Source organism: Streptopelia decaocto (genome assembly GCF_964273445.1).
Source record: "Streptopelia decaocto genome assembly, chromosome: 2".
NCBI classification, from domain to species: Eukaryota; Metazoa; Chordata; class Aves; order Columbiformes; family Columbidae; genus Streptopelia; species Streptopelia decaocto.
This window is the reverse complement of record NC_138655.1, coordinates 81,640,926-81,654,826: the sequence shown is the minus strand read 5'-3', so window position 1 is coordinate 81,654,826 and position 13,901 is coordinate 81,640,926. Positions and strand designations below refer to the sequence as shown.

The 13,901-nt window shown below is 35.1% G+C and overlaps 1 protein-coding gene across 1 annotated transcript in view; it reads left to right on the top strand.

Moving 5' to 3' along the window:
• CDH12 (cadherin 12) overlaps nucleotides 1-13,901 on the top strand; it is a 243,216-nt gene that overhangs the window by 62,284 nt on the left and 167,031 nt on the right. Inside the window, exon 2 of the mRNA XM_082045286.1 lies at nucleotides 1,532-1,947. Within this exon, the coding sequence (XP_081901412.1) occupies nucleotides 1,717-1,947 (231 nt within the window). The 5' untranslated portion in view covers nucleotides 1,532-1,716. The remainder of the gene's footprint in view (nucleotides 1-1,531; nucleotides 1,948-13,901) is intronic.

Genomic DNA, 13,901 nt, shown 5'->3' with positions numbered 1-13,901 from the left:
CACAGTGTCTTTATTGTGGCTAGGTTACAACATTTTTAAATGGTATGAGTGCTAAGTTTCACCAGATTTTATTGCTGCTGAATTTGGCACAAAGGTGGAAATGACAACTAGAGTGACATTTTATTGAAATTGTTTTGTACTCCATAATATTTAAATATTTATACCCCTTATATTTAAATATTTACATCCTTTAGCACTGTGATTTTATTGATCGCAGGCATTGAACCAGAGTATTTCATAAATGCAAAAATAAAGCACCTCTGTTAATTATACTGTGACTGGAAAACATGATATATTTTCCTATCTGTCTTTCTGTTAGAATGGCCTGTGCTGGTATAAACAGAGCAGTGTGAGAGCATAACACTACTCTTAGTTGTTCTGTTTTCTTTTCTTTTTTCTTTTCTTTTCTTTTCTTTTCTTTTCTTTTCTTTTCTTTTCTTTTCTTTTCTTTTCTTTTCTTTTCTTTTCTTTTCTTTTCTTTTCTTTTCTTTTCTTTTCTTTTCTTTTCTTTTCTTTTCTTTTCTTTTCTTTTCTTTTCTTTTCTTTTCTTTTCTTTTCTTCTTTTCTTTTCTTTTCTTTTCTTTTCTTTTCTTTTCTTTTCTTTTCTTTTCTTTTCTTTTCTTTTCTTTTCTTTTCTTTTCTTTTCTTTTCTTCTTTTCTTTTCTTTTCTTTTCTTTGCTGATGGCATTTGGCTACTACAAGGATCACCACAGTTTTAATTGTCACCTTGATGTGATAGTTCTGTCTCAGCCCTGTAGTTCATTAGCACTGATTTATTTTTAATCTGTGTACCTGACATTTGTCAGTATAAATGAATGTCACTGTCTTATCTTACTGGCTTCTTTATTTTTTCGTTTTCTACACCGACTGCAGTTCTATCATTTTCTCCATATATCAGGACTGAATTTTTTAATGTACTTTTCACAATAGTCCTGAAGAACAAAACAGCTATCATTTAGACACAAGTCTTGTCAGGAGAAGAGAATGCCAGCCATGGACTTCTTGCTGCGCCTTGGCAGCTTTGCGGCATTTAGCTGTATGGGCACTATTTCCCATTTTGTATTCCTCATTGAATTCATATGAACCTATACTCCAAAGTCCCAGGTTCAGTATAAATTTTGTTCAAGTCCACACACAGACAGAAGGGGAGGCTTCCAAGAGACAAAAAACTAAGCATTCCTGCTCTGGATAGTAGGATGGAAGAGTGGGTCCTCTCTGCCCCAGTATTTTCCATGTGAATCCAGAGTAAATATTTTTGACATCACTGATGGGTAACTGTTTTTCCTGATAACTGGGTCATAATGCAAAGGCTACAGCCCTGTCCTCAGACAAAGGTAATGCTAACCAGAGCAAGAATGAGCTATTCCTGCAATAACTGCACAATGTTCTATAGCAGCTCAGTACTATCAAAATCTTTAAAAGCTGTAGCCTTTTTCTCTGTCTCTAGAAACTAACTGGGTGTGAGAATTTTGATGAACGCTTCAATGTAGTTTTATGTAATTTGATGTTGCCATGTAAATCTCTTTTATAGGTCCCTTTAGATGGAATTTAATGCGGCAAAAACCTTGTCATCAGAAGGATTAATGCCTGCATTAGCATTTCCGCAATAAAATCAGAAGCTAAGTGGTGGAGGCCACAGACACCTCAAACCTGGATTCCTCTGCTCTGCATTAAGTGCTGGAGATTTTATTACTTGCTGTAGGGAAGCCGTTGCCAATGCTCACAAGGAACTGCTTATCCCTGCTTCTCTGGGTCCTGTTTGATGGAGGTCTCCTAACGCCACTACATCCACAACCACAACAGAATTTAGAAGCAGAGCCAAGAGAAAATGTTGTCCAAGTGCCAGGGAGGAGATCATCTGCCCAGCGAGTCAAACGAGGCTGGGTGTGGAATCAATTTTTTGTACTGGAGGAGTACATGGGCTCTGAACCTCAGTATGTGGGAAAGGTAATTTTTTTCTCTTTCTTTTAAACTTAAAAGAACACAGATAAATAGTAAAATGTGCTATAAATGTGTACTTGTTTCTGATAGGGTGAACCTTCTTCAACCGGCTAGAGTTCCCTCTGTTCATACTCTTCATCATTCAGCCTCTCATATAGCCACTCTAGACCTTACTAATATTTTTAATGCAGAAGTTTATAACATTTACTTTCTACCTTTGTATATTTATTTCCTTATCCTTGGCTTTGTAATAAAACAAACAAAAAAATGAATTCTGAGATAAATTTGTGAAACACAAATAACTTTAATTGAATCTACTGTAATAGTGCATAGTTGATGTTTAGCAGTGAATGTCAGACTGACATCAGAGAAAAGATTTAAACCAGAAATCTCTAGTCCACAATGCACAGTCATTTCTGTGATTGGTATGGTTACTTCAAATCAGTTTTCAGCTAATGAAGACACCTGCTTTTTGCTCTGTTATGCCTCAGTATCTTTTGCTTTTAGTTCTGATTGTTCAGATTGTTTTCAAGTATTGCTAGTATGTTTTATTGCTTCATAATTAAAAATCTTGCTTCATAGTTAAAACTCTGTGTACAGTTATGCACACTCACACATGTAGAGAATTTCTGCAAATTCTCTCTCTCATTATATGACCACTGTTTCTGTAATAGGACATAAGTAATTTGATAGCCGACTGTTCAAGGGGTGTGTGTGGGAATTTAGATAATAGAATTTTCAGAAAGGAATGCTGAAAATGAGAGCTGAAAAAAATAGTAGCACAGTATATCATTGCATGCTATGTATGATTTCCAGTTTAATGCTCAGTGAAAATAAGAGATCAGGGATTCATTTCCTGGGTTGCCAAATGCCACTTCCCTAGGCAGCAAGATTCCAGTTCACCACTCATAAAAATGGGGCATCATACTTTGGTTTCTACTTTAATAACATGTTTTAACTTTTTTAATGTAAAAACTGGGAATGTGCTGTGTATTTTTCTAAACATAAATAAAATTCACAGAAAATTAATTTTACCTCCTACTCTTCCAGGAAGCTATTCTGAGTAGAGATTGTATTTTAAAAAATAATAATAAAAAAAAGTAGATTATTTGATAAACCAGCCACAAATGCAAAAATATACTTACATATTACACATGTCAGCACTAGTATTAAGCACTAAAACTTATTAGTCAAAACCATTTACAAAGCAGTATGTTTATATCACAAAGATAGCATAATGAGTTTATTTTACAGTCTGAAGAGAGAGGGGTCACATAATGAAAAATTGCATCTTTGTGATATCTGGTTGATATAAATTGCACTTTCTCTAATGTATGTCTTTGTTTTGGCCATTCACAGAAGAAAACAAGGACCCTGATCACATTCAATGTTGTAGCACAGGCAACATGATTGCTGTACTTTTTACCTTGATAGTCAGAGATGGTATTGCTGCACCACTGTAATTCATTAGTCTTTATTCCTTTATGTAGGATAGTCTGGGCAGCCATTTAGAATCACTTCTAAGCTGCCAAAATAGTATTATTTCTTGCACAAAATTGACTATTATTTATGCATTTGAATTTGAGGTTAGAAGCGACTTCAGAACTAGTGGGATATCTTAATTAAAAGTAATAGTTATTATGTCATAGATTTAGCTGGCATGTTTTTAACTATTAAGACTTTTTTTGTCTGTTACAAATTGCAAAAATGACACTTTTCAGGTATGAGGAAAGGTCTAGTTGCAGTGTAGCATACACAATAGTAATGTTTATCGATAGGATAACATATATTAATACCACCGATACTTAATAAATAAATTAAATACAGGAGGATCTTGGTGGTGAAGTATAAAGTAAATTAAGATTTTTTTTAGTTAGTACATCAGTAAAATTGCTTCCAGGATCATGCAGTTCATTCCAGATCCCATTTTTTAAACAATATTAATTACCTGTTAAGCATTAATTTGATGTTTATTATAACTTCTTTTGTCTATATTAATGATTTCCTTCAACCTGCCTGAAAAAAGAACCTGATAGCTTTTGCATATGTCCTGTTTGCCTAATGTCTTAAAAAAAGCTCTCCAAGAAGGTAGAACACTAAATGGAAGTTCTTTACAGAAACAGTGCCTTTAAATCCAGATAGTGAAAGCCATGTCTAATATAAATTCAAACCACTGTCAACATACTGAAATACACTCAACAATGGCTAATCAATATTTTTAGATCTTAGGCAATTTTTAGAAATCATGGAAATTTTTTGAGGTATGAGATGGAATTGAGTTCTTGCCTGATTGCAGAAATAAATCTGTTTTATACTTAAAACCATCTATTTTCAAAGTAATTCTTTGTAATTTTACTGTCTTATACTTTGAAGTGATATTAAGTATATTATAAAGTGAAGGATATTTCATGTGACCCAGCATTACAGGGTTTTTCAGCTGCTTCTTTCAGACATGATAGCCTGATACAATATAGTGACATGTGCGTTGGCATTTATATTACTTGTTATAGAACTGCTGCACCAATAATGTCATGGTAATTTATAAATAAGAGTTTAATGTGTCTATTAAATCAGCTGACAATTTCACTAAACAGTTAGGGGTGAATAGTTAATTTTGGAAGCCAGCTGCAGATTTATAGCAAAATGTCATGTGTTACTGGCCAACACACTTAGTTCATTTTATGTATCTTTTTAGAAGACTATCTCAAGAAGTGTTAGGTTGCAAATTAAAATATAGTTTAGAAACTGGTGAGGATTAGTTTAGCTCACAGAGATCTTGAAATAGTGCTTCATATTGACACATTAAAAGCCATTTAACCTGAATATTAAATCAGAGGTTGGAAATTCTCTCCTTGCGTAATATGGAAGAGCTATAAAAATTCAACAGATTACCAAACAAAAGATAGCTCCCTTTAGTAGAGATCCATGTAAGCAGACCCAAGGTAAAAAGCAAAATTGGTATGTGACCCATACAAATGAAAATGATGCTGGAAGTCTTGCTGTAAAATAAGACTCGCTTGTGAACTTAGTTTGCTGTGCTTTATGTGTTTTCCTGATACTGTGAAGCTCCAAAAGGCCATGCAAAGCAACACATGTATGGATTAAGACAAAAAAGCTCACCACGATTCTATTTTTTTGTTGTTGTTTTTGGTGCTAAAGTTCAGTTCTCACTGTGTGGTGACAGAAATCAACAGGTCCTTGAACATGGCCATGTCCCAACAAGGCTGCAGTTTTAATTGCCCTTACCCAGGGGTAGCTCAAGGGGTGTAACTCCACCAGAACATTATAAACCTTACTGTAACCTTTTTTAATTGTCATGTTTCAGCAGCGGCATGAAGAAACAGCATAATAAAAGGAAACTTCAAGAGAACAAAATAGAACAATATAGGTTATTAATTATCAACTAATCATCAACTTAATTATTAACTGTTATACTAAAAAAAGTTTTAGTTGTTATACATACAGTATGCTTCCATTTATATAAGTGTGTCCTTGCATTCCTAGTGTGCAAATGCATTACATCTTTCCAATGTTATAAACCTGCAGTTGCTCTTAGTAAGGATATTTGTTGGTTGTCCTCAGGTTGTGAGACAGACATGTGGCAAATGGTGCTGAATGCAGACTGGGTGCATAGGGAGAGATTGCAAAGTCCTCTTTGGAGTAATGGCCATTTTTTCTTCTGTTTTCCAGTGTGCAACAACTAAATATTCTCAGATTGCCAGATATTATCCTGCTAATGGATAACCTATATGTTTTGCATTATCTTAGTCTTTAAATCTGCATTACATTATAAATGCTCACATACAAATGACTACTTTTTTTGTTATAATCTTCACTAGATGAAAAATCTAGTATCACAAGTGCCCTATGACAGTACAAGGTACATGTAAAAATACAGTATTTTTCATCTGACTTAGTCCTGAGAAAGCCTCGTCATCTTCCGTGGTTTCCCCACACATCAAGGCAGAAACAGTGTTGATTGGGAGGAAGCAGAGCTCTATATCCGCAACTAGAACTGAGTGCTTTTCTGAAACCTCGGAATTTATCCTCTGCATCTGAAATATGGACATAGAATTTGTTTATGCATTTTATAGTGGACAGTTTTTAATATAATGAAATTAATCTTGACCACCTATCATCAGGCTTAAATCAATGACTCTTTCTGAAGGCACACTCAGATTTTATGATTATTTTCCTTTTCAGAGGAGTGTCTGGGTGACAGGGCAGTCTGTGAAGGAAATTGTGCAACTGCTTGTGGAGAATCTGTTCTCAGACAAACAAATCTACAGTACCATGACTACCATTTTGGTGTCATTCTCAAGTACTGGGTTAACTTGAAGGAAAAAATAAAATTAAAGGAAAATAAATATGTGCAGTAATTTTGAAAGCTAATGTCCTTTGAAGGGAAAAAAAAAATAAACTTAAGTTTCTGCTCATAACTGTACCCTAATTAATCTGATTTTTTCTAAAAAATTACATTTCTACTAGATTTCTGCTGAGGCGGTCAAAATAATATTTCATTTAAGGCTGTCATAAGGGTTTTTTCTAGCTTATCAGGTTCTGTGCCCACAACTGACATAGCAGTATTAGAGAGAGACCTGTATATAATTTCCATTAGACGTTTACACATCTTTGCCATCTTTGAAGAAATGATAGTTGTTTCAGGGACCAATGCTGGTAATGTGTTACTTGATTCCCATGATGCAGGACATCACAATTACTAATTTCTGGATGATTCTAATATGAAGGATCTTCCAAATAGTATTTATGAGAATGAACTTGTTCAATACATCTTTAACGCACAGGAATTCATATACCCACCTGTCTACAGACATCACAGTGAAATTCTTGTTGGGACTTAGTGGTCTTTAGATGATAATTTAAAGTGTGATCAGGCATGATCACATTAGCCTGGCTTACTAAACTGACTGACTGAGTTTTTACCATGCATATATTCAAGCAAAAACATTGTCACAATTCATTACAGGTAAGAAAATTGACGAGGAGAAATGAAATAGTAAAGAGAGTGTGAGAAGAATCACAACTGGAGTCAGAACTCTAGACTTCTTATCTTGCTGTGTTGAGCTGAGACCTTTGTCTCTCTCACTTATGTCTAGCTGGTGAAGAAAGAGATGACTTTAAAAGCTTTGCATCCTGTATATTGCATAAAGCATGTGAGACACAAAGTAATTTTGACTGCTGCCTGTGAAAGTGTGAGAAGGAAGTGGAAATGCAAAATCCCTATGAGCAAGTCAGAGATGCAGTTAATGTTTATTTTTGCAAGCTAATCTTTTTACAAGGTGTATAAAGACCTAGTGCCATCATCACATGTTGTAATGATGAGCAACTCACAGGCAACAGAACATTTCTTATTGATCTAATGACCTCACTGTTTTATTGATTTACTTAGCTCATAACAGCAAAATACTGATAGTAGCAACACCTTTTGCTTATGGTCCTTGCATTGAAGAAAATTATATGAGGTATTTGGAGACGAAACAAAGATGAGAACTATGTTTTCATTGATTGCATGGGAGAGGAGAAAGAGTGAGTTCAGGACGAAGAGAAATCAAAATAAAAAGGAAAGATGTTCTTGAGCTGCAACTCACATTTTAGGGTAGAAGGTTGGAGTCATTGTTCTGGACTGCTAAGGAGGTCGCAAGGTGAAATAGTTCAAAATCTCAAACACAGCAGGCTGTATTGCCTGAGAATTCAGTGATCAGCACAGGAGACTGAAAGCCTGCAGAGACAGTCCTGTTTCCATGAAATCACTGTCTCTCACAAGACCTCTGGACACAGCTGAGTGGATGGTCCTAATGATGTTTGCATGTGTCTGAAGTTTGTGTTGCCTACACAGATGGAGAAATACAAATGAGCTTACAGAAATTAAACTGCTAAGGGAAAGCTGTATATCTATGGTAGTTTTGTTTGGCATGTTTTTTGTATAAATGGCTTCATCTGGGCAGGAAGTTCATTTGAACCAGGAAATATGTGAAAGGATAATTTAAAAAAAAATTTATAAAATATTTTTAAGGACTTAGGTAGATGGAAAAAAACCCCAAAACATAGTGTCCTCTTTTAATCCAAGAGAACTGGAAAATTTTCAATTTGTTTGATCTAAATCTGGATTTTGGCTGAGAATTGCTGACTCACCTTGCAGCCTTGGGCATAGTGTTTCTAATACTCTGATTGGACACCGGGATGTATTATGTGTGCTTGCAACTCAAAACTGAATTTAGACCTGGTGAAACATTAGATTATCAATTGCAATTGAAATGAAAAAGAAACTACTTGAGATCACAAGATCTCCTTTTTGGAAGCATGTGCCATTTTTTTCTCTCTCACCCACCTCCATGACGCAGAGGCTGTAAATGACCAGACTCTTCTCCTTCTAAAGATAATCATCCCCTATTCTTTCTGTCTCCCTGTGCCTGATATCCACTCTGCTGCAAATGCTACAATTGCTCTGTTCCTTACAGAGGTTCTGTTACGTATCCAATTAAATTCTGAGCAATGAACCTACCGTATTTTGTAAGTTAACTTTGAGCTCCACAGCTTCTCTTCTGATTTGAGATAGGCCTTTTGTACCCAAAAGCTTGCTTACATTTTCAGTGTGTTAGTGGAAGTCTGATGAATTAAATTGCTGTCATAAATGATCCTTGTATTTCATGCATATTAATTCATGTGTAAAACAGAGTAAATGATATTTTTCTACCTGGGAAGGAGAAACATACATACAAACAAACAAACAAAAAAGAACAACACAAATACAAAACAAAAAAAAAAAAACAAAAACAAACAAAATGCAAACCTGTGTAAAATCCAGCATGACTGAAAAGTCAAAAAAGATTAAATAAAGAAGCGTGGAATGTGACAAGAGGAAATAATATTACCTAAAAATGTAAAAATATTATTCAGATGTCCCAATAATGGAAAATATTTTTGTTATAGGAACTCAATTGTGTAATTCTCTCTCTGTTGCCACTTGTTCCTGAACATTTACTGAGTCTAAACATTAAATCAGAAAATCCAAAATAATCCAATAATTTTACAAAGTCATTTAAAAAACAGAGATTATGCTGTTTCTAAGGGTAGAAGATGAACTCAAGCATAAAAGCAATCTGGTTGAAAATTTCCCTTTTCCTTCCAGGGTTATTTTTAAACTGATACAGAAGCACACGTTGTAGGACCACTACACAGCAGTGATATATATGTTATAGTGCTATATAGGTAAGAGAGGATAACTAATGAGAAAGGAGCTTGACACTTTGGGTGACATTTCCCTTCTCCACACAGCCCAGGGGCTGATATGGTAGATGAAAAAAAGGTGGAGAAAAGGTGAAAGACATAATAATGAAGGAAGAAAATGTCCACCAGCATTGATACAGCTGAAAGTAAACTTCATATAGTTTTAATTATTTGTTACTAGCTTAGATTTATTTTTCTTCTGACAAAGGTTTTGTTTCATAAATGCATTTAAGAAAACAACAACAACAACAACAACACCTTGTTGATTCTTGCTGTGCTACAAAATGTAAAAATAGTAGAAAGAGCTGCCCCTCAAACATGGCATTGTAGTGTTCAAGCTGTTTTCTTGCTTCACTAACATTTTCCATCAGCTAAGTAAATGATTACATTATTCTTCCTCTAAGTTCACATACTTGCACTTCATTGTATTCTGAAATTATTTGCTTCAGTGATGGTTGCCAAAATGTTATTGATTATGCTATAACGTTAGCTTAAATAGTAAAAAAAATGCATCGGAAGTACAATGGTTTTTGTCTAAACAGATCTGTGCAGTAGTTGTTCTTCTATTTAAAAAAAGAGAAAAAAATGTGTTGAGAGAACAAAGCCAAGCTTGGAAAAAACTCCTGTCTTCTACACCAGCTTTAATTACAGAGATTATTTCCTTGTGTACATTGTATTTATTTCAACTGTCAGTCCCTGAACATGTAAGCTAGAGTTGCTATTGATAATTTTGAACTACTGCTATTACAACCTTGCTACTGCTTGCCAAAAAAAATAGATTTTCAATAACGGATTATTCACTCCTAGTGTCATGAAAATACTTAACTGAACACTAAAAAAAATATGACTGTTTTATCTTGGACACTATTGTGCTGTATTTAGTATCAATAAGGATTTAGACTTGGGCCTACATTGCTTATCATGATTGTAAATGATCTGGAAAATGCTGTGAATATCCAGGTAACAGAGTTTACTATTCAGATTAAACTGTTTGAGTTAGTAAAGACAAAGGCCTAACGGGGGGTGGGGGAAAGGAGAGACAACAACAAAAACAACAAAACAAACAGGAAAACTACCTTATGAAAAGTGATTAAAGTAAAAATGAAATTTGATATAAAGTGGCACAGGAGAAGGGAAATAATTCTAACTTCATTAATAAAATGTTGTGGTCTGAGGAAACCATAATCTCTCTCAAATGAGATCTTGTTTTAGAATATCTCCATGCACATTTGTTCACTGTGCAGTGAGTGCACAGAAAACAAATGGGATATTGAAAAATTTTAGCAGAGGCAGAAGAAAATAAATGTCATTAAGCTTTGTATCTAAATTCCTAATGAGTCTGTATCTTCCAAACTGTGTGAATTATTTATCTCATGTCTCAAAGAGGACATGTCTTCCAAAGAAGTGGGAAAAGTACAGAGAAGGATACAAAGGCAATCAGCATATTTGGACTGACTCCTTGGTGAGCAACAACTAAGTAGGATTCCTTAGCCTGGAAAAGAGATAAAGAGGAGGAGATATGATAGGTTTCCGTAATATCTAGGACAGCATGGGGTTGCAGGGTTTTCTTTTTTTTTCTTCCCAAATAACACCATTTTATATTTTCCCCAATAATACAAAATAATCTGTATAACGCATAAAATGTGATCAAATTCAGTACACATTTCTTATCGTCTTTCCAATGTTATAAACCTGCAGTTGCTCTTAGTAAGGATATTTGTTGGTTGTCCTCAGGTTGTGAGACAGACATGTGGCAAATGGTGCTGAATGCAGACTGGGTGCATAGGGAGAGATTGCAAAGTCCTCTTTGGAGTAATGGCCATTTTTTCTTCTGTTTTCCAGTGTGCAACAACTAAATATTCTCAGATTGCCAGATATTATCCTGCTAATGGATAACCTATATGTTTTGCATTATCTTAGTCTTTAAATCTGCATTACATTATAAATGCTCACATACAAATGACTACTTTTTTTGTTATAATCTTCACTAGATGAAAAATCTAGTATCACAAGTGCCCTATGACAGTACAAGGTACATGTAAAAATACAGTATTTTTCATCTGACTTAGTCCTGAGAAAGCCTCGTCATCTTCCGTGGTTTCCCCACACATCAAGGCAGAAACAGTGTTGATTGGGAGGAAGCAGAGCTCTATATCCGCAACTAGAACTGAGTGCTTTTCTGAAACCTCGGAATTTATCCTCTGCATCTGAAATATGGACATAGAATTTGTTTATGCATTTTATAGTGGACAGTTTTTAATATAATGAAATTAATCTTGACCACCTATCATCAGGCTTAAATCAATGACTCTTTCTGAAGGCACACTCAGATTTTATGATTATTTTCCTTTTCAGAGGAGTGTCTGGGTGACAGGGCAGTCTGTGAAGGAAATTGTGCAACTGCTTGTGGAGAATCTGTTCTCAGACAAACAAATCTACAGTACCATGACTACCATTTTGGTGTCATTCTCAAGTACTGGGTTAACTTGAAGGAAAAAATAAAATTAAAGGAAAATAAATATGTGCAGTAATTTTGAAAGCTAATGTCCTTTGAAGGGAAAAAAAAAATAAACTTAAGTTTCTGCTCATAACTGTACCCTAATTAATCTGATTTTTTCTAAAAAATTACATTTCTACTAGATTTCTGCTGAGGCGGTCAAAATAATATTTCATTTAAGGCTGTCATAAGGGTTTTTTCTAGCTTATCAGGTTCTGTGCCCACAACTGACATAGCAGTATTAGAGAGAGACCTGTATATAATTTCCATTAGACGTTTACACATCTTTGCCATCTTTGAAGAAATGATAGTTGTTTCAGGGACCAATGCTGGTAATGTGTTACTTGATTCCCATGATGCAGGACATCACAATTACTAATTTCTGGATGATTCTAATATGAAGGATCTTCCAAATAGTATTTATGAGAATGAACTTGTTCAATACATCTTTAACGCACAGGAATTCATATACCCACCTGTCTACAGACATCACAGTGAAATTCTTGTTGGGACTTAGTGGTCTTTAGATGATAATTTAAAGTGTGATCAGGCATGATCACATTAGCCTGGCTTACTAAACTGACTGACTGAGTTTTTACCATGCATATATTCAAGCAAAAACATTGTCACAATTCATTACAGGTAAGAAAATTGACGAGGAGAAATGAAATAGTAAAGAGAGTGTGAGAAGAATCACAACTGGAGTCAGAACTCTAGACTTCTTATCTTGCTGTGTTGAGCTGAGACCTTTGTCTCTCTCACTTATGTCTAGCTGGTGAAGAAAGAGATGACTTTAAAAGCTTTGCATCCTGTATATTGCATAAAGCATGTGAGACACAAAGTAATTTTGACTGCTGCCTGTGAAAGTGTGAGAAGGAAGTGGAAATGCAAAATCCCTATGAGCAAGTCAGAGATGCAGTTAATGTTTATTTTTGCAAGCTAATCTTTTTACAAGGTGTATAAAGACCTAGTGCCATCATCACATGTTGTAATGATGAGCAACTCACAGGCAACAGAACATTTCTTATTGATCTAATGACCTCACTGTTTTATTGATTTACTTAGCTCATAACAGCAAAATACTGATAGTAGCAACACCTTTTGCTTATGGTCCTTGCATTGAAGAAAATTATATGAGGTATTTGGAGACGAAACAAAGATGAGAACTATGTTTTCATTGATTGCATGGGAGAGGAGAAAGAGTGAGTTCAGGACGAAGAGAAATCAAAATAAAAAGGAAAGATGTTCTTGAGCTGCAACTCACATTTTAGGGTAGAAGGTTGGAGTCATTGTTCTGGACTGCTAAGGAGGTCGCAAGGTGAAATAGTTCAAAATCTCAAACACAGCAGGCTGTATTGCCTGAGAATTCAGTGATCAGCACAGGAGACTGAAAGCCTGCAGAGACAGTCCTGTTTCCATGAAATCACTGTCTCTCACAAGACCTCTGGACACAGCTGAGTGGATGGTCCTAATGATGTTTGCATGTGTCTGAAGTTTGTGTTGCCTACACAGATGGAGAAATACAAATGAGCTTACAGAAATTAAACTGCTAAGGGAAAGCTGTATATCTATGGTAGTTTTGTTTGGCATGTTTTTTGTATAAATGGCTTCATCTGGGCAGGAAGTTCATTTGAACCAGGAAATATGTGAAAGGATAATTTAAAAAAAAATTTATAAAATATTTTTAAGGACTTAGGTAGATGGAAAAAAACCCCAAAACATAGTGTCCTCTTTTAATCCAAGAGAACTGGAAAATTTTCAATTTGTTTGATCTAAATCTGGATTTTGGCTGAGAATTGCTGACTCACCTTGCAGCCTTGGGCATAGTGTTTCTAATACTCTGATTGGACACCGGGATGTATTATGTGTGCTTGCAACTCAAAACTGAATTTAGACCTGGTGAAACATTAGATTATCAATTGCAATTGAAATGAAAAAGAAACTACTTGAGATCACAAGATCTCCTTTTTGGAAGCATGTGCCATTTTTTTCTCTCTCACCCACCTCCATGACGCAGAGGCTGTAAATGACCAGACTCTTCTCCTTCTAAAGATAATCATCCCCTATTCTTTCTGTCTCCCTGTGCCTGATATCCACTCTGCTGCAAATGCTACAATTGCTCTGTTCCTTACAGAGGTTCTGTTACGTATCCAATTAAATTCTGAGCAATGAACCTACCGTATTTTGTAAGTTAACTTTGAGCTCCACAGCTTCT